Source organism: Natrix helvetica (assembly GCF_964273705.1).
Source record: "Natrix helvetica genome assembly, chromosome: 2".
In the NCBI taxonomy this organism is placed as follows: Eukaryota; Metazoa; Chordata; class Lepidosauria; order Squamata; family Natricidae; genus Natrix; species Natrix helvetica.
The window spans coordinates 121,567,815-121,589,801 of record NC_138552.1 but is presented as its reverse complement, the minus strand read 5'-3'; the positions used below and the strand labels follow the sequence as shown (position 1 = coordinate 121,589,801).

General features: G+C 44.6%; 1 protein-coding gene across 1 annotated transcript; it reads left to right on the top strand.

Moving 5' to 3' along the window:
* Positions 1–500: 500 nt before the first annotated feature.
* On the top strand, positions 501–14,775 carry RCBTB2 (RCC1 and BTB domain containing protein 2; the record flags this gene model as incomplete). Its single annotated transcript, XM_081943855.1, is given in 7 exon segments — positions 501–518; positions 522–626; positions 3,167–3,251; positions 3,254–3,316; positions 4,785–4,900; positions 9,971–10,066; positions 14,713–14,775. Coding segments are annotated over 7 exon segments (546 nt in total).
* Positions 14,776–21,987: the final 7,212 nt, after the last annotated feature.

Here is a 21,987-nt window from a genome sequence, read left to right as displayed (position 1 = left end):
AAGCAGTCAAAGAGCTCCGAAGGCTTCAGGGACCTTCAAGAGGCTTCCTTGAAGCCTTCGGAGCGCTCAAAACAACCCTCCGAGCAAACCGGAAGTCACTTCTGGTTTGCTCGGAGGGTCGTTTTAAGCGCTCCGAAGGCTTCAGGGACCTCCAAGAGGCTTCCTGAAGCCTTCGGAGCGCTTAAAACAACCCTCCGAGCAAACCGGAAGTCAGGGAAGCTCATGAAGCCTCCGGGGGTGCGGGGGAGGCTCTTTTCTCCCTCCCCAGGCTCCTATAAAGCCTCTGGAGCCTGGGAAGGGTGAAAAATGGCTTTTAAAAAGGGTGAACTCAGTTGGCCAGCGCGCGCATGCACGCTGGCCAGCTGACAGGGCAGCGCCTCGCATGCACGCTGGCCAGCTGACAGGGCAGCACCTGACAAATGACTCTGCGTGCCACCGGTGGCACGCGTGCCATAGGTTCGCCATCACTGGTATATACTATATTTTTGCTGAAACAGAAGATGCTGGATGTTGGGAAATGACCATTATTTGCTCTCCACTCTCAAGAGGAATTGAAGTTAATTTGTCAGGTTTGCGTATTTGGCAGTGCTGGCAATGAAGTTGTTTATGCAACTGAAAATGATGAGGTAACTTTTGAAGTTATAACAGTTAATAGCTGTTTGTCTTGGTATCTGTTGTGTATTATAGTTTTCCCTCTGGTCCGTTCCACCAGAGGGCGCTGTGCTCGAAGCTGATTGGCTCCCGCTCTGACAGCCCGGCATATATAAAGGCTGTCAGAGCAGGGCACAGCTGTTGCCTGTTAGCTACGCGCGCGCTATGACAGCCACGCTGGAAACCTTTGTTATTCAATAAAGCTGTTAGCTGCTTTGAAGTCCTGGCTCGCCTCTATCTGTCACCTGAGTCCTACCAAGCTAGGACATTGGCGACGAAGGTGGGATACACAGAAGAGGAGCCCAGGCAGAGCTGTTGAAGTCACTAAGCTGAGCTGAGTCACAGAGCTGAATTTTTCCCTCAGGGGAAACACTTGACGAGAGGTTGAGTGGGTCACTGATTGAAGCGGGCTGCAGATTACCCCCACAGGAAGAAGATTCTCCTCAGAATGGCATCGATGAACACTCTGGCTGTGTTTAATGGGGTCACAGAGACTTGGGACTCTTTCATCTCCCGATTCGAATGTTTTTTAGAAGCCAACGATTATACCAATTTAACTGAACAGAGGAAAAAGTTGTGCTTCCTAAATTTATGTGGAACTGAAATGTTCAATTTGGCAGGGAATTTAGTAGCCCCTCATTCGCTCCAGACAGTGTCCTGGGATGAGCTAATGGAGAAATTGAGAAGCCATTACGCCCCCACTCCATCTCGCGCAACTAGGAGGTTTGCTTTCTACAGGCGGTTTCAACGTGAGGGAGAGTCTATAAATGATTACGTGGCTGCTTTAAGGGCCGCTGCTCTCCACTGTAAATTTAAAGATTTGGATGAGGCACTGACAGACCAAATTGTGGGCGGAGGGGGTTAGAGACCTTCGCATCCAGCGTCGCCTGCTAGCCAAACCAGAGCTGGACTTGCAGACGGCTCTGGATGAAGCTCGAGCAGTGGAACTGTCAAATAAATCCACTGACGAGATTCAGGGTCTCTCTAAGCTCCCTATGGCCGATAAACACGCAGAGGTTCATCACGAAGACGTTTTCGACAACGACGGGGCAGATGGCAACGATGACATCCATCGTTTGAGAATGGAGCAAGCCAGAGGTCGGCAGGGTAAGAGCAACCCCCAAATTAACTGCCCCGGGTGCGCAGGTAGGCATGATAGAGCGGAGTGCCGTTTTAAAAACGCTACCTGCCTCCGCTGTGGGAAAAGAGGTCATTTGGCTAGGGTCTGCAGGGCTGCGGCGCCTTGTGCAAGCGCACTTGAAGGCAGCTCGCAAAATAGCAGCCAAATTGTTAAAAAGCCTTTCAGAGCAGGCAAGCCTCAGAGTTACAGGAAAAAAGATTCCTGTTTCTCAGTGCAGGATGACATGGAGGAAGCTGAAGTGGACATGATTGTCCATAGCCCACGGGGAAAGATCTTCCTGACAGTGAGGTTGGAAGGAAGCCCCTGTAAAATGGAGATTGACACGGGGTCAGCCGTCTCCATTGTGTCATGGGCTACCATCAAGCGACTGGTGCCCTCTATGTCAAAACCCAAACTGAAACCCTGTCAGTTGAGGTTAAGGGATTTCCAGGGGAAATCCATCCCAGTCCTGGGAAAGTACAATTGTCAGGTCTCCTTTAAGCAATACTGTAAGCAGCTGCCGCTCATAGTGGTCAATGGGCCCCGGCCGAGCTTGCTGGGCTTAGAATGGTTTGAAGCCCTTGGATTAGCCATCACTGGTCCAGAAGGTCAGTAAATCCAGAAACTGGGGCAGAAGTTCTCCCAAGAAGGTCCGGGCGCATTCGACACCGCCTGAGATATTTACGCAACTACGCATGCGCGTTTTAAGTGTGAAGGAGTGTTGTGTATTATAGTTTTCCCTCTGGTCCATTCCACCGGAGGGCGCTGTGCTCGAAGCTGATTGGCTCCCGCTCTGACAGCCCAGCATATATAAAGGCTGTCAGAGCAGGGCACAGCTGTTGCCTGTTAGCTATGCGTGCGCTATGACAGCCACGCTGGCAACCTTTGTTATTCAATAAAGCTGTTAGCTGCTTTGAAGTCCTGGCTCGCCTCTATCTGTCACCCTGAAGTCCTGGCTCGCCTCTATCTGTCACCCGAGTCCTACCAAGCTAGGACAGTATCAACTTTAACTTCAATTGTTCATGATTCCGTACAAATCTGAAGACTGACATGCCAAGAATCTTTGTGCGCACATTTGTGTTAAGATTTGGAAGGCATGAAACTTCTCCCTGCCTTGCTTAATATGTAGCTTTTCCCCAAGTCTAACACAAAAAAAGAATAAATATGCAATATTGTACATCTGTTAAATAAGTGTCACTTGCATGATGTTTATTATAAATTTTGGCTTTATTGATGTACATTTTTGGTTTCCTTTAGGGCAGAATACATGGCAGAAATGTGGGTAAAATATATATCCTCAAAATTCACTATAAATGTATTTGGGATGTTTTAAAATATTTTAATTATATATGCTTATAAAAGTAATTTGGTACTGACAGTATCATTGTGTAATAGGTTTTTGCTTTAGGCACTAACTGCAACGGATGTTTGGGAATTGGTGATGTACAGAGCAGCATTGAACCTCAAAGAATAGATTTTTTTGTGGCCAAAAATTAGCTTCGCTCAGTTATGGAAGTGGACCTCATGTTGTTCTGGCTACTACTGGTATGTTATGTGGTTCTAACTGTGGTTATTTTATTAATATATTCCTTGGCAAGGGTATTTTGTTCTTTCTTTGAAAATAGCTATTATTAAGAAAAGAAAGCTAAGAAATTCTGGGGAGATGCTGAAATTACTTTTTTTGACTTGTACTTAACAAAACTAAACAATGCAATGATTAAATGAGTTGCACGCTATTGTATTACTTTTATGCTGCAGATATAAAGAGAATCCAGTTTAACCCATTGACTTGTCAGAAGGCCTGAGAAGGTCACAAATGACAATCATGTAATCCTAGGAGACTGCAGGCATTGTAAATATAATGCTGCCTGCTAACTACCCAAACCTCATTTGTGTGAATGCTGCACAAGTTGTAAGTGTGAGGACTGGTCATAAAATCATTTTTTTCAACACTGTCATAACTTCAGTCATTAAACAAGTGGTCATAAGTTAAGGACTACTTGTAATAACACTTAGCAATTTACTTTTAAATGTCACATGGCTAAGAAATATTCAAAATTTGTAATAAAACAGAACTTGGACAACAAGTAAGCTTTCTGAATTTTAGGATATATTTATTGTATAGTTGTACATATTCTTCATTAAATGTTACAAAGCATCATGAGAAATGAAATGTGTTTTTACCTCAAAACACATTATCAAAAATCAAGCAAGTTTATACAATCTCACTAGGTTCAAAGTTTCAAGTTTTATTTCTCTTTGCCCTAGAGTTTTGGTCAATGAGAGATGCTAAAAATGCATTATTTTGTTAAAGTCCCTCTATATATTTATGTAAATTAGATTATATATGTGCTTGGATACAGCAGCAAGATGGGATATAAACAACAACAAATTATTGATTGAATATAATACATCCTGTACCTAGTGATATTAGGGACGCAATTAGGAGGTAGTAGATTGCACTACAAAGACATTAGGGAATGGAAAAAAAACAATATAGCAGTATTGCATGAAGATAATTTCTTTCTAGAGAATTAAATTTTATCCAAATTTCCTTGGAACATTCTAGAAATGACATATATTTGATGGGCTCTGAAAGGTTACCTCTCAAGATTTACAAGGAACAATGAACAGGCTCTGTTTATAAGATCATTGTAGTTGCTGAGCTGTGCTTCATTATCTTGATACTGTTCAATTTTAAGTTATAATAATAGCACTTAAACTTATGTACTGCATTTTTTGGAGTATAAGACACACTTTTTTCCCTCCTAAAATAGGCTGAGAATTTGGGTCAGTCTTATACTCTGAATGTAGCCCCACCCACCTGCTGGTCCCTACCCTTCGGCCTCCGCGTGTCCTCTTCCTGGTTGCAGAGATTGCCACCAACAATGGGTTGTGTTTTTGGACTCCGCGTGTTGCACTTTCAGCCTCCAAATGCTCAATGCATGGTGTCCAAAATGGCTACCTGGAAAAACTGCCTTCTCTTACCCCTTCCCCGCTTTGCCTGCTTTAGTCACTGGAGTTCCCTCTGACAATCAGCTGTGCTTTAGAACAGCCCTCACCATTCCCAACCTCAAAACCAGTGAGCGAACTAATGTGCTGAAGCTGATCAGGCTAAGGACTAGCCTTGTTAGATCAGGGCAATGAGACATGAAGGCAACAATAGCTCTTTATTAGCAGTCAAGTGTGTACAATCCAGCAACTGTGAGGTCTGACAGCTCCCCTTTTATAGGGAGCTGTCAGGCCTCTCAACCAATCAGATTAACCCAGGCTTCCCGCCTAAATGGAGGACTGGAGTGGAAACCTCTATAACTATTTACAATATCTAACACTCCTCCCCTCTTAGTTGGAGTGTTCCTATTGGTTACGTAGTCTTTGAGATAGGCGGGTCTTTGCCTGACTCACTCAGACCTGCGCAGTTCATTTTGAACTGGTTCGTGGAGCAGGTTGGAGGGACCTCTGTGCTCCTCTGCTCCAGGCGATGGAAGTTGCTGGAACTTACCCCTGGCTGCGGCTGGAGTCCTTTGAGCTTGTTCGCTTGGGGCTCGCTGTGGGCTAGCGACAAAATCAGGTGTGTTTACCGGTTCGTTCGGGTTTGAGGATTCTGTAGAAGGTTGCTCTTTTTGGGTGGAGCCTTGGGCAGTTGGCGTCAGAGTTTCGTCTGGTGCCCTAAGATTGGAGTGGGTTAGGCGACCACGGAGTTGGTCAATGTGCCTCCTCCAATTTCTACCATCCTCTAGCTCCAAAAGATAGGAGCGAGGCCCAGTGATGCCTATCACCGTGGCAGGAATCCACAAAGTCCCCCCTGCATAGTTGTGGGCGTATACTGAATCCCCTATGCTAAAGTTCCGAATCTTGCTGGTAGAGTCTGGAGGTGATGTGGCAGAGTAGTTTGGGTGTAGACGGTCTAAGTGGGACCTTAGCCGGCGACCCATGAGAAGCTCGGCTGGGCTTCTCCCTGTGGTAGCGCTAGGAGTGATATGCTGAATTAAAAGATAATGATCAATGCATGTTTGCCAATCACCTGGGCCCATCCTGGTGAGGGCTTCTTTTGCTGAGCGCACCATTCTCTCCGCCTGTCCATTGGAGGCCAGGTGGAATGGCGCGATAAGGGCATGCCGAATTCCCTGGCTAGCTAGGTAGGTCTCGAAGTGCATGGCCGTAAATTGGGGCCCGTTGTCAGAGACCAAGACATCAGGCAGGCCGTGCGTGGCGAACAGGCGCTGTAGCACCTTGATGACCGCCTCTGCCGTGGTAGAGGTCATCAGGGCTACCTCTAACCATTTCGAATATGAGTCCACAACTATTAGAAAGGTCTGGCCAGCCTGGGGAGGGCGAAAAAAGCATGTATCAAAAGCAATTATCGTCCAGTCTCCAACCTTCCGTTTCTAGCGAAGGTTGTTGAGAATGTGGTGGCGCAGCAGTTTCCACGGCACCTTGACGAATCCGAGTATCTAGACTCACGCCAGTCCGGCTTCCGACCCGGGCACAGCACAGAGACAGCCTTGGTCGCGTTGGTTGATGATCTCTGGAGGGCCAGAGATAGAGGTTGTTCCTCTATCCTGGTCCTTTTAGACCTCTCGGCGGCTTTTGATACCATCGACCATGGTATCCTATTGCGCCGGTTGGAGGGGATAGGAGTCGGAGGTATCGTTTTGCGGTGGTTCGGCTCCTACCTCTCCGACCGGAGGCAATGTGTGTTGACAGGGGGACAGAGGTCGACCCCGAGGCCACTCACTTGTGGAGTGCCACAGGGGTCGGTCCTCTCGCCTCTCCTGTTCAACACATATGTGAAGCCGCTGGGTGAGATCATCCGTGGTTTTGGGGTTGAGTATCACCTCTATGCTGATGATACTCAGCTGTATATTTCAACCCCAAACCACCCCAACGAGGCTGTCGAAGTGATGTCCCGGTGTTTGGAAGCCGTCGGGGTCTGGATGGGGGACAACAGACTTAAACTCAACCCCTCCAAGACTGAGTGGCTGTGGCTACCGGCACCTCGGTTCAGCCAGCTGATTCCATCGCTGGCCATTGGGGGCGAACAACTGCCCCCTGTGGAACGGGCGCGCAATTTGGGCGTCCTCCTTGATGCCCGGCTGTCAATGGATGACCATGTGGCAGCCGTGGCGAGGGGGGCGTTCCACCAGGTTCGCCTGGTGCGCCAATTGCGCCCCCTACTGGACCGGGATGCCCTACGCACGGTCACTCATGCGCTGGTGACGTCCCGCCTGGATTACTGCAACGCTCTCTACATGGGGCTGCCCTTGGGACGCGCCCGGAGACTGCAGTTAGTTCAGAACGCAGCCGCGCGGGCTGTGATGGGGAGTACGAGGTACTCCCACGTAACACCTCTCCTGCGCGAGCTGCACTGGCTACCTGTGGTTTTTCGGGTGCGTTTCAAGGTGCTGATTACCATCTTTAAAGCGCTCCATGGCACGGGACCTAGTTACTTGCGGGATCGCATCCTCCCACATACATCCCTGCGGCCAATTCGCTCACACAGGGAGGGACTTCTCCTGGTGCCGTCCACTAGGCAATGCCAACGGGCGACACCAAGGAGTAGGGCCTTCTCTGTGATGGGCCCAACCCTCTGGAATGACCTCCCCCCCGACATTAGAACCACTTCTGACCTCCGCTCCTTCCAGCAAAAATTGAAGACCCACCTGTTCCGATTAGCAGGCCTGGCATAATTACAACTGTCCCTCCTGGCAAATGTATTATTATCTGGTTATTTTAGGGGTTTTTTAATTTATTGTGTCTTTTTTAGGGGTTTAAAACTTATATTTATATTAGCTTTGTACAGTTCTTTTAATTGCATTTTAACCTCCTCCATGCCAACTGCCAACTGTACATATTTAACTTTTTTATTGTATTTTGTTATTCTGTATGGACTGTACACCGCCCCGAGCCCCTTTTGGGAGAGGGGGCGGTCTAGAAGCATCAAATAAATAAATATAAATAAATGTAAAAATGGGGGGGTCGCATCTGTTGTGGGCGCATGCGCACTGGGGGGTCACGCATTGCATTATGAGTACGGCACGCCTGCACACAACCCCCCTCCGCTCCCCCCACTTATGGCACGCAAGCCAAAAAAGGTTCGCCATCGCTGCCCTATACCGTTCCAGATAAATGGCTATCCAACATCTTCTTAAAGACTTCCAGTGTTGGGGCATTCACAATTTCTGGAGGCAAGCTGTTCCACTGATTAATTGTTCTAACTGTCAGGAAGTTTCTCCTCAGTTCTAAGTTGCTTGTCTCCTTGATTAGTTTCCACCCATTGCTTCTTGCTCTACCCTCAGATGTCTTGGAGAATAGTTTGACTCCCTCTTCTTTGTGGCAACCCCTGAGATATTGGAACACTGCTATCATGTCTCCCCTAGTCCTTCTTTTCATTAAACTATACATACCCAGTTCCTGCAACCGTTCTTCATATGTTTTAGTCTCCAGTCCCCTAATCATCTTTGTTGCTCTTCTCTGCACTCTTTTTAGAGTCTCCACATCTTTTCTACATTGTGGCGACCAAAACTGAATGCAGTATTCCAAGTGTGGCCTTACCAAGGCATTATAAAGTGGTATTAACACTTCACGTGATCTTGATCCTATCCCTCTGTTGATGTAACCTAGAACTTGTCTTGGGTTGCAGTAGCAACACGGATTGCTTGGTTTGCTGTCACACTTTACAACCATATTGCAACAGCAATCCTAATTGCCGTTGTTATTCAAGGACTCCCAGAATACAGAATAAATCAGATGCCTTTATCTAACTCATTTGGATAATACCTCTCCTCCCCTCTCCCTTATTTTTCTCCTTGTTGTGTAATGTAGGCTAGTGACCTTTAGGTTGCAACACATATCTGAACTTTCATGAGTCTCTTTGGATTTCATCTAGGAAGTTTCAACCTTATCATTACAGTTTCCAAGAATAGGTATAAAGAGAATGTACTTTGTGCTGCTAAATTTGTATATTAAATTGGAATTATGGTTTTAATTGTGATAGTGTTAGCATTTTATCTTGTTATAATTCAATAGAAATAATGAAGGTTAAGTTCTGAATAATTAACTAAAAGTTGTTGTTGGACTGGAAATTAAATAGATATATTACAGGTTTTATTTACCATATTGAGTATATGGGACAAATAGTTTTGAATAGTCTTACAATACAATACAATACAATAGTAGAGTTGGAAGGGACCTTGGAGGTCTTCTAGTCCAACCCCCTGCCTAGGCTTGGTTCATCCTTCCACTGTGCTTCTTGAAAACTAATGCTTGCTTACATGTCTGTCTGACTTCCTGTCTCAGTTGTTGAATGTATGGCAGGGAGCCTTTGCTTGATGGCAAACAGTATAAAATACAGCAAAATGTTTATTAAATGCACTTATACAGATGTTAGAGATGTTGAATTAGTTTCAAGTTAGATTCCACTAATTCATCATTCAGTTTACTTAAAAGAGGTCTTACAGTCATGTGGCAATTTTATTCTTATGACTCAAAGTTGAGATTTTCATGAGCTCCTGTCTCTGAACATCATGAAGACCAAAGTAGTCTGTAGACATGGGCTGCCTCCTATAAAGATGGACTGTTCTTAGGGAAGCTAGCAAAGATAATTTGCTATCTGGAGCTTTTAAACAGCTATTGACTTATATATTTATGTCTTTTATTATGCTATGATTGCCTTTATGTTCTTCCTTGTGGGTTGGTTGGTTTTTTAAAAGAGTAATTGAGAAATGACACCTCTTTTCCTAAGATTCTCATGGCCCATCACTCTTATCTGAAGGACACAAGAGATAATGGGAAGGGAAAACAAGAAAAACTATCAAGCTGCCATTTTCACCGATGCAGTGTTGGAGTTGAAAGGGAGTATTTAAAGATAAAATTATTCAAGCTGTTTGCCACCTTGGAATCAGTTGAGATTTCCCTGAGCATGAGACAATTTATCATCCCCTGGTTAAGGAAGGACAGGTGTTTTAATGTTAACTTGATCCCAGGTATTTTAACATCTCCATAGAAGACAATATTGTTACTGTTTTACATAAATGAAGAGTAAAATATGTAGGGTAAAATCGTACATAAAATTACTCTAATTTACAGATCAATTTTAATGAATTATCTCTCTGTGTGTGAATGCACATGTATATTGCTTATGTGGCATGTATGCCCACATACTAACTAGATTTATCTCCCTTTTAGGTTTATGTTTAGGGTTATAATGGTAATGGTCAGCTTGGCTTAGGCAATGGTGGCAATCAGCCGACACCATGCAGAATAGCAGCTTTACAAGGCATCCACGTGCAAAGGGTATGTTTTCTGCATCTTCAGATCCTAATTGCTAATTACTGGGATTTCTGGTACATCCAAAACACTAGTTACAAACTAATAGCTAATTGTAAATAATTTAAATATTTTCATCTCTACTATTTTTATATTTTGCATCTTTATTTCATATTTTAACTGATACTAGCCATTTTAAATATTGAGATAAAAAGAAAGTATAAGTAAAATTCAGTTAGACTTCTTATGTATTGAAAACAGCTGCCATGAACAAAGTGATATTGTCAATAATGAGTTGTCCAGTGCTTGCAGAAATAAGAATCTTAAAGAGTTAGAAGGAAAGATTAGCTCAAGGTCACCCAGCTGGCTTTGTGCCTAAGGCAGGACTAGAATTCAGTTTCCTGTTTTAGCCTGATGTCTTAACCACCATGCCAAACTGGCTCTCTTTCATATTTGTTTGTTTGTTTTGTCTCACCTTTATTATTTTTATAAATACTGTATTTTTCAGAGTATAAAACGCTCCGAAGTATAAGACGCACCTAGTTTTTGGGGAGGAAAACAGGGAGGGGGGGAATCTGCCTCTGCCTCACAGCAATTTGCCTTCTTGCAGCAAACAGTACAGAAGATATACACTGTTTGTGGTGTTACATTTCAGATTATACTTTTACAGATGCTGTTAAAATTGATGTGGCTTTTTGGAAGTACACATTATTCTCTGCTATTTAAAAGAAGATACAATAGCAATGGGCCTCTTCAGATCAAGTATTTATTTTAAAAAGCATCTTCATTTTGTTAAGTTGTCTAGAATAATAATAAAGCAGTCTTTAAAAAATAAATCTAACAATTTGAACATTCTATAGGCATTTACAGTTATTGACTTACCTCCTTGCAGTAAACAGCAAACAGCCTGTTTCAGTTTAGCCTGATTAGAAGAAAAAAAATCTGCCTCTGCCTCCCAGCAATTTGCCTTGCAGCAAACAGCAAGTTTCACTTTCATCAGAGGACTTCCAGGTTCCGAAGGCGACGGACGTTGCTCCGCTGTTCGCTTCTCTGGTGGGCTCCTTTTAGGAGCACAGGGGGTCTTGGAGGGACCACCTGCCGTAGGGCGGTTTGCTGGAACCCCCCAGATATGCGGCAGCCATGGGGGGGGGAGGGTTCTCCAGTTTCGCCTTAGGAGCCGGGGAGCCTAGGGGATGCATAACAGCACCTTCACTGAATGGATTCCGGAAGGAAAGAGTTAACTACATGCAGCGGCTGAAGTGCTAGAGGTGAGAAATTCTCTCCAATCTCCTTAATTGCTTTCAACTGATGAGTAGCGGCTTTTTTTACAAGTTGTGGGTTCAATCTGTTTGAAGTAGGAAGATTGGAGGGGGGTTGGTTTTTTTTCTTCTACCCCTCTCAGGCAAAGCGGCATTTGGACTGTCTCTCAATCTCGGAATGGAGATAGAGAGCAAAAATTGAATTAGCCACTTGAACTAACTATGTGAAAAGATTTATATCATAATTGCAAGAGCTAATTGCTGAGTCATTTTGAAAGTTTTATGGAAGTTTTTAATGTTCTGCTTCTGGTCCCGGGAAGGAGCCAAGATGGCCTTCTTCCTTCTTCCTCTTCGCACTTATAAATGAAGTCTGCCTTTTGAAACTACCTTTGAAGAAAGTCTGGCTTTATATTATCCCCCCTGAAGGACTCTTGGAGCCTCTCCTATTATGTGGTCTTTCTGGATTTGGACTATTTGATTTCCTTTTTTTTCTGAGTGACTTCCTGGCTTGGAACTGTGACAGAGGGTTAATTTTCACTTTTGGATTTGCCTGTCTTCTCGGACTCATTCGGCTGCCGCTTCACAGACACCATTTCTTTTGCAAAAGATCTTTACTCTTTCTGAACTTAGACAATGGGGCCCAAAAAACCATCTACAGCCTCGGCACCAACTTCTACTTCAACTTCTACAGACAAAAATTTCATCATTTTTACAAGAGAAGACTGGAGAAAGTTCAAAGGATTTATCTGTTACTCATATGTTTCAAGCTATTATACAGGATCAAAATGAGTTGAAAAAGGAGGTAGCAGATTTTAGAGATGAGCTTAAAAATGTGCAGCAACAAATAACAGAAAATAAACAGAGAATTGGGATGCTAGAGGAGGGCGCGGCTGGGCTGGGGGAGGAGGTTAAGGCAGTCCAGAAGGGGAATATAGAATTGGAAAATTTTATGGCAAAGATAGAACTTGAAAGAATGTCCTTCTTTCTCAGATTCCAGAACCTATCGGAGACAGAAGATGAAGATCTTAAGGATATTAGGATACAATTTTAGCAGAATATATTAAAAGAGATAAAGAACAGTTGTGGTGGGATATGGATATGGGTTTATAGGATTAATTCAGCATATGCCAGAACACATAATGTTCCAAGGGAAGTACATGTTAAATTTCTTAGGAAGACCACGAGGGATGAGATTCTAGGGCCGTGATGGCGAACCTATGGCACGCGTGCCACAGGCGGCACGCGGAGCCATTTCTGAGGGCACGCGAGGCATTGCCCTGTCAGCTCCAGTGCGCATGCACCCGCTGGCCAGCTGATTTTCGATAGTTTTTTTAAATCTCCGGAGGATTCCCTGAAGCCTCCAAAGGGCGAAAAACAGCCCAATGCAAAGAGAGCTGCCGGAACGGGGAAAGACAAGCGGCAAGGAAAGAGGCTTCTTTCCCCCATGCTGCCTGCTGTGTTCCCCCCTCCCCCCTGCTAGTAAGGAAAGAAGAAAAGAGGCTTCTTTCATTCAACGTGGCTGCTGTTGCCCTTTTCTCCATTTCAGTGCTAGGGCATCGAGGTTGCCCCACCCACCATCGCCCAGGTCCTCGCTTCTCCCAAACATTTCTTTGCCTACCTGATTTCCAGCTCCATCGCGTTTCTTGCCATCGTGTGCAGAGAAACAAAGTTTGTGGGACTAAAAAAAACTTCAATCAATTACAACTTGGGGAGGGGGAAGAGATCTCGCAAAGTTGGAATTGATTGATTGAAAGGAGTTTTTTTTTAGTCCCACAAACTTTGTTTTCCTGTCCAAAACGTCGAGAAACACGATGGAAAAATGCTACGGAGGGGAAATTAAATAGGCAAAGAAATGCTTGGGAGAAGCGAGGACCTGGGCGATAGGGGGTGGGGCAGGCTCCATGGAGTGGTGCTGAAATGGAGAAAAGGGCAACAGAGGAGCCAACTTGAGGGGGGAAAAGCTGCTTTTCCTTATTTCCTTGCTACTTGTCTTTCCCTCATGCAGATTGGTCTCTTCCTCATTTCCCTTTGGATTGCAGGGACCAGGCAGGATCCTCTGTGCTAGCACGGGGGAGGGGGGGGAACAGAGCAGCCACCTTGAGGGGAAAAAGCTGCTTTTTCTTCTTTTCTTGCTGCTTTTCTTTTCCCTGTGCCAGCAGCTCCCTTCCTCATTTGTCTATTGACTGTAGTGCCCAGGATCCTCTTTAATAGAAGGGGAGAATTTAGCAACTGGACTCACACCTGCCATTGTAAAAAGGGCCCAATCTTTACACAGGAGAATGATAAGGGAAGGTTTTTTGACACAGGAGCACACTTGAGCATCCCCCCACCCCCACCCCAATCTCTGCCCGTTAGTGGCAGAGCAACTTCTCCCCTCACTGGGTGTTAGCCAAGGGGAAGCAGCCAGAGCAGGGAGTGGCGAGGAAGCCTTGTGCAAAAATGCACGGTCCACACAGGTGAGCGGGGACATTACGTTATGTGGGTCGGCACTCGAGTTCGTGTGATAGAGCGCACGTATGTGCTTTTGGCACCCGAGGCGAAAAAGGTTCGCCATCACTGTTCTAGGGGCTCAGAGGGGGGACCACTAAAATATAAAGATAAAGAAATTGCCATTCTTAAGCAAATTCCGAGAAAATTAAGAGATAGGAGGAGGAAGTATTCCTCCTTATCAAAGAAATTATATAATAAGGGAATTTGGTTTATATGGTTATTGCCAGAAGGAATGCTGATCTTCTGGGAGGGAAACAGAATTAGAATTAACACAGTTGTGGAGGCGGAGGCCTTCATTAAAAAACGTGCTCTCCTAGAGGACGGAAATATAAGAAGTAGTGAAAAAGGCGACAAAACACAAGACATGAAGGAGGGAGGGGCTGCGGCTCCTAGGGACAAGGGGAAGGGAACAATAACGGAAAGACACAGGTCACAAAAATAAATATATCTTGAATATCATTTTAATCGTTGATATATTAGAAAGTGGCAAAAGAGATGATTGAACACATGGTTGATACAATGTATAATAAGATGCTGTTTCTGCTTATCTTTTATCTTTTTTTTTCCTGTAAAAAGTTGTGAGAATTGGAGAGATTCCTACCTCTGGCACGATGGAGCTGCCCCCCCCCCCAAAAAAAAATTGTATATCCACCTACCTTTTCCCCAAAAAACTTTAAAAACCAATAAAATTCTTTTGGAAGCAAGTTTCACTTTCAATTTCTGTTTAAGCACCGGCCTCCCGATGATCAGCCGTTTCAGGCTGCAGGAATTGCCATAGCCCTTTGATGGCAAACCTATGGCACGCGTGCCATAGGTGGCATTTGTTAGGGCACACATAGCGTTGCCTTGTCAGCTCCAGCGCGCATGCGCGTGCTGGCCAGCTGACTTCTGCCTCCTTTTGAGGCCGTTTTTCGGCCTCCGAAGCGTGAAAAACCAGCCCTACAGGCAAACCGGAAATTCAGGAGCAGACTTCTAGTTTGCTCATAGGGCTGTTTTTCACGCTCCGGGGGGCAAAAAGTGGCCCTACGAGCAAACCGAAAGTGGCTTCCAGTTTGTCCATAGGGCCGTTTTTTACCCTCCGGAGGCTTCAGGAGTGTCTTAGGCTGTTGTTTTGAAGACAAGATGGCGTCCTCAGACATTTTGTAGACAACCTCAGACAACCAAGTTGTCAGGGACAACCTCAGACAACCAAGTTGTCAGGGGAAAGAACGCCTGATATCTGAGATCAATGGACCGTGGCTGATTCCCTTCCGCATATCTTTTGAGATATTGAGAAAAATAAAAGTCTTTAAAAGTATTCTAATTAATAAACAAACTTTAATAATAAAATAATAAAAGTAAATGAAACAGAAAATAACTAATGGTTACATTTTGATAATGAAAGCTACGTCTGCCAAGTTGGCTGCCGAACAAAGAAGAAAAAGATTTTGGAATGTGTAACCGCATGCGCAATAAATCACTTTCAGATAAGAACTTTTTTTTTTGTTTTATGACCTGCGCAATAAAGCTTTCTTAGTTTAACTCTTGAATGTCAGTTCAGGCAGTTCAGGCCTAGCAAACTTTTTAACATCGTGACAAGGAGGCTTCTCTGAAAGCTCTGGAGGGTGAAAAACTGGAAAACCGTTCCCTAACTTCTGGGTTCCCCGAAGCTCCTGAAGCCTCTGGAGGGCCTCTGAGGGGAGCGGGGGGGGGGCTTTTTTCGCCCTCTCCAGACTCCTAGAAAGCTTCTGGAGCCTGGGGAGAGTGAAAAAAGCTTGCCAAAAGCAGGAGGGAGTGCTGGGCGGGCACGCATGCATGCGAGAGGGGAATGCGTGCATGCATGCTGGGGTCGTGCACATAGCATTATGGGTGTGGCACGCTCACACACAGCCCCTCTGCGCTCCCCCGCTTTTGGCACGGGAGCTTAGCCATCACTGCCATAGCCTATTGCTGCCTCCGCAAGCCCCATTTTCTCCGTTTGCTGCAAGGAGATAAATTGCTGGGAGGCACAGGCCAAAGGGTGGGGGCCCATGGTTGGGCGGGGCTATATTTGGTGTATAAGATGCACCCAAATTTTCACCCTGTTTTAGGCGGGGGAAGGTGCATCTTATACTCCGAAAAATACCGTGACTCAAGGCAGGGAACATCTCCAAACACACCTCCTTCCTCCTACTTCCCCACAACAACAACCCTATGAGGTGGGTTGTGCTGAGAGAGCACACAACTGGTTCAAAATCAACTAGTTGGCTTTCATATCAAAGACAAGAGTTGAAGTTACATACAACACCATCACATGTAAAACCATTGCAGCATCTCCATAGTCATGTAATAACATGATTCAGCCACTTGGCAGCTGATGTTTTTACAAGTTGCAGTATGTTGGGGTACAAAATCAGCATTTCAATCTTTTCAGCTGGATTCCAACAATGGAGTCGGTGGAGGAAGCTGGATTCATGTAATGACTTAGTATTCATTTAGTGACTGGCAAAAAAGATCATAGAATTGGGAACAGTCACATGATTGCTCACATTTTGCTTAACAATGGAAATCCCGAGTCCCAATTGTGGTTGTAAGTCAAGGACTGATGTCTATAGGTAGTCTAGAAAGAACAAATCTGACACAAATATTAATTGCCTCCTAATTCCCGCTCTTCCTCATAATTCTTGATTTCATTCCCTGCCTAAATATTGACCGTTTGGCACCTCTTTAGTGCATCTTCCCCAGCATTATGGGGACATCACACTCTGAAATTCATCAAGATGTCCAAAGTTTGGGAGTTAGGGAGGATGGTTGATCTCTCTTAAGTAAGGTTAATGAATCAGCCTACATGTTATTATCTGCCCATCTGCTTTTGAGACATGGAGTTCAGTGTATCTCACTGTGGAGGGGGGGGGGGTGCTATTCATGCATCCTCTCGTAATACAGATCATCAAATAAAAAGCTCTTCTCTCTTAAAGGGAGAAAGGCGGCGTGTTGAGGGATAACGAGAGGGAGACTACATTTCCCAGAACGCTTTGCCTAGGAGCTTGCTTTTGGATTGGCCGCCGCCCGGCCCAATTCGGGCCGGGAAAGTGGCGTGGATAATGGCCGCTAGCAGGTAGACGGGAGGTATTGAAGGGCGCTGTTGGGAAGCCATGGCATCGCTACGGCTCTTAAGGCTGCACCTGTCTGCGGGGAGCTGCCTCCTCTTCCTCCTTTGTTTCCAGTTCGGGGGAAGCCAGAAGAAGAAGGAGGTAGATCCCTCTTCACCTGCCCCATCTTTCCTTCTTCCCCGGGAGCACCGATAAGACCGGGCAATTGTGTCCCCCACCCTTCCCTCCACGCTGCTGGCGCCCTTGCTTTATTTGAGTGCATCGCTGCTGCTTTCCTTTCTCGTCCCCACTTATGCCATTCTGAGTCCTCGCTTTCCTTGGCCTGTGCGCGTTTTGTATTTTACGAGCGTCCTTCTGGTTCAGAATTGGTTCGCAGCCATTTCATACGAAGCCCCGACTTTTCTTTCGGCAGAGATGGTAATCTCCGAGGAAATGTTCCCTGGGGACCGTGCATCGGTAGCCATTCTTCTCCCGTAGGTGCAGAAGTGCAGCGTGGTAAGAAACAATGGTCCTTCAGGCCTGGCCTTCAAGATGTAAATCAGGTGGAGATACAGCCTAGCTGAGGGCTTGAACTAATTATCCATCCGTAAACTGGAGCTTAGGGATCAAGAGTCTTTTATTTTGCAAAACATTACAATAAATCAATAAATAAAGCTTATCTTCTTTGATCGCGCACACTGTTTCTATCATAACTTCCAAAGTAAATAAGATAAATTATTCTGGCCTGGATTTTTCAGGGGAGGACTCAGTTTCCTTGAGCAAGTATTTGGGAATAAGAGAAATGAATTTGATATCAAAGATGGTGACTTTTATACAGGAGAATAAGGGATCCTTTTTGGACTTAATTGCTGGGAGGTTTTTTTTTCCATATTTTTTTTCTTATTGCATTTTGCTGATATTTTGAAATGGTCTGCAAAATTTAAATCCACTTGAAGCTGCTTTTCTAAAAATAGAATTTTATATTCCTTGTTGTGCTCTTACAGATCTTGATAAAAATTAAGATCTTCCTCTAGCAAAGAGGAAAGGACTAGCTGAAAGGGCAAGGAAAAAGAAGAGAAGGACAACTTGAGTGGAGGCAGGACCACATTGAGGAAAGGAATATATAATACAGAGGTCTTCAAACTTCCACAAGTCTTAATGTTACCAAGTTTGGGGACCCCTGATATAATACATCTCTAGGATGCCTAGGTTTTTCATTGTGGGTACAATAAATTACATTTTAGTCATTGTTTTAATATAAGTTATGAATTCTAGACAATTTTTATGTAATGTTTTCTTTTTTCTTTTTTTCAAGAAGTTTTATTTGTTTTTTTAAAACATTTATGCGGAAAAGGGTAAGTGGAATGGTTACAAATTTTGGCAGTTGCAAGTGTGGCAGATGCCCCCTCCCTCCAGACTCCTAGGTTACATCAAAATATCAAACCTTAATACATAATCATAAAAAATCAGCATATTAATTCTAGAAAAAATAATTTTCAATCAGTTTATATAGTTATAATCAGTGACGTGCAGTCAGGTGAGGCAAGTGAGGCACAGCCTCACCACTCTCATCATGAAAAAAAAAAGTAAAAGGAAAAAGCTGAGCTAGTTGCTGCCTCACCGTGGATGACTCTGCTTAACCTCACTGGTGCTCTCCCTCCCCAAGTGTAGTGACTTCCTCCCCAGACCCCCATTCATTTCTCTCTCTCACACACACACAGCTGGATAAAACTATATAAAAATCTAGCCCAGCTTCACTGATTACAAGTTTGAAAAGGCAACGTGGCTCCACCTGCAATCAAACTACACTTGGGGAGGGAGAGCACAAGCGAGCACTGAGGAGACCACAGGAGGAGGCAGGAAGCCAGGCAAAGAGCCATGCTGTAGTACACACACTTCACCCCAGCCTCTTTCTTTTGGAAGGCTCGGCTCGGCTCCCCTCCGGCTTCTCTGCCTCTCCTCTCACCCCAGCCTGCCAGCAGGAGGTGGTGGGTGGGCTTTATTGTGTTCCAGGCATTTCCCACCCAGACAGCAGGCTGCATTTGCAATGGTGGAGGTGTTTGGGAAAGGCAGCAGGGGAATGGGGGGTGGGGGATGGCAGAGGAGCTGCTTTCAAGCCACTGGAAAAGATATCCAATCCAACTTTTGTGTGTGGGGGGGTTTGTTTGAGAGTGAATGAGAGAGGGAAGGGGTAGGAGAGATAGTCCAATCCAACTTGTGTGTGTGTGTGTGTGTGTGTGTGTGTGTTTGAGAGAGGGGGAGGAAGGGAGAGAGGGAGGAAGGAGGGGAAGAAGAAGAAAAAGAAAAAGAAAGAAGGAGCAAAGGAGAAAAACAAATGCTGTCACTTTAAATTGGAACTGAGCATGCCTGGCTGTGGAATTCTGGCAGTTGAAGTCCACAAGTCTAAAAATATTTGAAACTCAGCACTGTGTCAGTGCCTCACCAGTCATAAACCTCACCGCACGTCACTGGTTATAATATATAGTCTAGTTATAAATTCAATATTACTTTCGGTCTGTTTATAACATTGTGGTTTTCTTATTTATTTTTGTGATCTGAGCTTTCTTGGTGTTGCCCCTTCACCCCCCGCTGGCAGAGCTCCGGCCCCTCCCGTGTCCTGTATGACCGTTGTAGTGTCTTCTGTTTTTTCTAGGTTCGCTTTATTTTTTTCCATAAAGGCCTGTGCCTCTATGGGTGTGTTGATTCTGATTCTTGTCTCCTCCCAGAATATCAGCATACCTTCAGGCATCAACCATCTAAACCACACCCCCTTCTGGTATAATTTATTTGCCAATTGCGAATAGCTTTTTCTTTTTTCCCTAATTTTTTTGGGAATCTGCTTCAGAATGGTTATCTCCCTGTCGTGGTATGTCAGTGTTTGCCCCCTTTGTACACCCAGAATTTCATCTCTTGTGGTTTTCCTAAGGAATTTAATATGAACCTCCCTGGGTACATTATGTGTTCTGGCATATGCTGAATTCACTCTATAGGCTAGGTCTATCTCCCATTCCATCTGCTGTTTATCTTTGTGTATATATTCAGCTAAAATATTAGTCATAATGTCCCTTATATTTTCCCCATCTGCTTCTATTACATTTTGAAATCTAAGATAAAAGGACATTCTCTCAAACTCTGTTTTCATTTGTTAGATGTCAAGTTCTTTGTTCCCCTTCTGTAAAGCCTCTACCCCCCCTTTCGCCTCCGCCACCCCACCCTCCACAAGGTCCAGTCTCTGTGAGTTCTTAAAGATTTGGGCTTGATTCTCTTTAATTTCATCTTTCATTTCCCTTAACTGTTTCTTAATTTCCTCCTGGCCCTGTAAAATTTGTTGAAGCATTTGTTGAAAGTCTATCTCTGTAGTCTTGGGTTGCATCAGTTCTGTTATCTTTGACTGTGTAGCTGGACTAGACGTTGCAGACGTTGGGGCAGAAGTAGCAAAGCCAGGCTTTCCAGGAGGTGGTCTTTTTGGAGACATGGTTTATGAAGCAAGGAGATCAGTCAGAGTAGAAACTGGGCAGCTGGAGAAGTAGAGCAGGCAGGCGAATTCAGAAGGCAGAGGATCCAAACAGGTGGGAGTTTCTTTAGTCACTCTAGTGATAGATGAAAGTTTTTTCTCCAAAGAGTTCAGAAAATAACAATCCACAAGAGGTTCCTCTGGGTGACTCGGAGACAAAGACCGGAAGCCTGAATTTTAAAGGTGGAGTCAGGTTTCACAGTTCATGAAGACAACGGAAGTGTGCCATCTTGCCCTTCCAGCTTTGGGCTCAGAGGCATAATAAAATTTTAAAAGTTCAGAAAGTTCTCAGTTCACCCATAAGTTCTGGAGCTAAGTCCAATGAAAGTCACTTTTATGGGGGTGAGGCATCATTAGTTGGCTCTCCCCCCTCCTCCTTCCCCTGGGGGTGAAAGCAAAATCTTCTCAAGCCGCTTGTCCAAGGGAGGGGGGGAAATCCCCCTCCCTCTAGCCACACCTCTAGCAAGGATCCGAAAGTTTAACTTTTTAAAAGGGCTGAAAAGCCCATCAATTCAAAAGAGAGGGAATGAAGAAAGGAAGCCTCTCACCATACTGCCGCTGCTTCGTTCAAGAGTGCGTTCTCCGATCGGCATGGAGCGAGACGCACGCGCGCCCTCCAAAACTGCTCCCCGATGCCTAGAACGAAGCGGAGAAGCCCCCGCCAGCCGCCACCGACGCCAGGACCCTCCGCGAGCCATTCCCTCGGCAGGATGCCTCTCCGGGGCGTCCTGTGCCCCCCCCGAAGCGGGGGAAGCCCACCGGGAGAGCGGGAGCAGGCAAAGGCTTGCCTGTCGCCGTAGCCGCCGGAACCGGAAGTCCAATTTTTATGTAATGTTTTCTTTGTAAGCTGTAAATGTAAAGTTCTGAAACTGAAAAAAAAGTTCATAGGTGTGGAAAAATGAAGAACATCAAACTGGAGATGAAAAAAAAAACTATGAAAGGCAAACTAGAAGAAAAGGGAGAAAAGCAAAAATGAAATTTAAGACAGAGAACATTAAAGAGCATATGAGGTGAAGAAGAAACCTATAGGTATATTCTTCCTTTTTTTCCTGCAAGTACAAGGTCAGCTTTTTTTGGATCAAACAAGTGTTGATCCATTGATTATGGCAGGAATTGATTAATCAGCTTGTCACCCACACCTGATATTAGGCATTGGGGTTGAATTAATTCTCCCTCCAGAAGTTAAATCACTATGGACTCAACGTGCTATTTTATTTTCTAAATCGTTTGAAGATTAAAGCATATATAAAAGGTTAACCTCTTTGATCACACACTGATTCATCAAAACTTGAAGTAAAGAAAATAAATTATTCAATGTCCTGATTTTTTCAGTGGTGTGTGTGAGAGAGTCTGTATGAGATAAAGAACTTTTTGAGAAATTAGAACCATGTCTATTCATTTGATTACTTTTTAACAAACTTTATATACCATGAAATAAACTTGTATTTAGATGCATTTTACTTTAATTACATCAGTATTTTCATAACAAAGAATACATGTGCTTAGGGGGTAAGGGTTTCTTTAACTAATCTAGTGGAAGAGACTCGAGTGCTAAAATCCACGGGTTAGGGGGCGCAAATTACTTGCCTTGCCCCGGGTGCTGACAACCCACGCTACGCCACTGCTTCTAGAAGA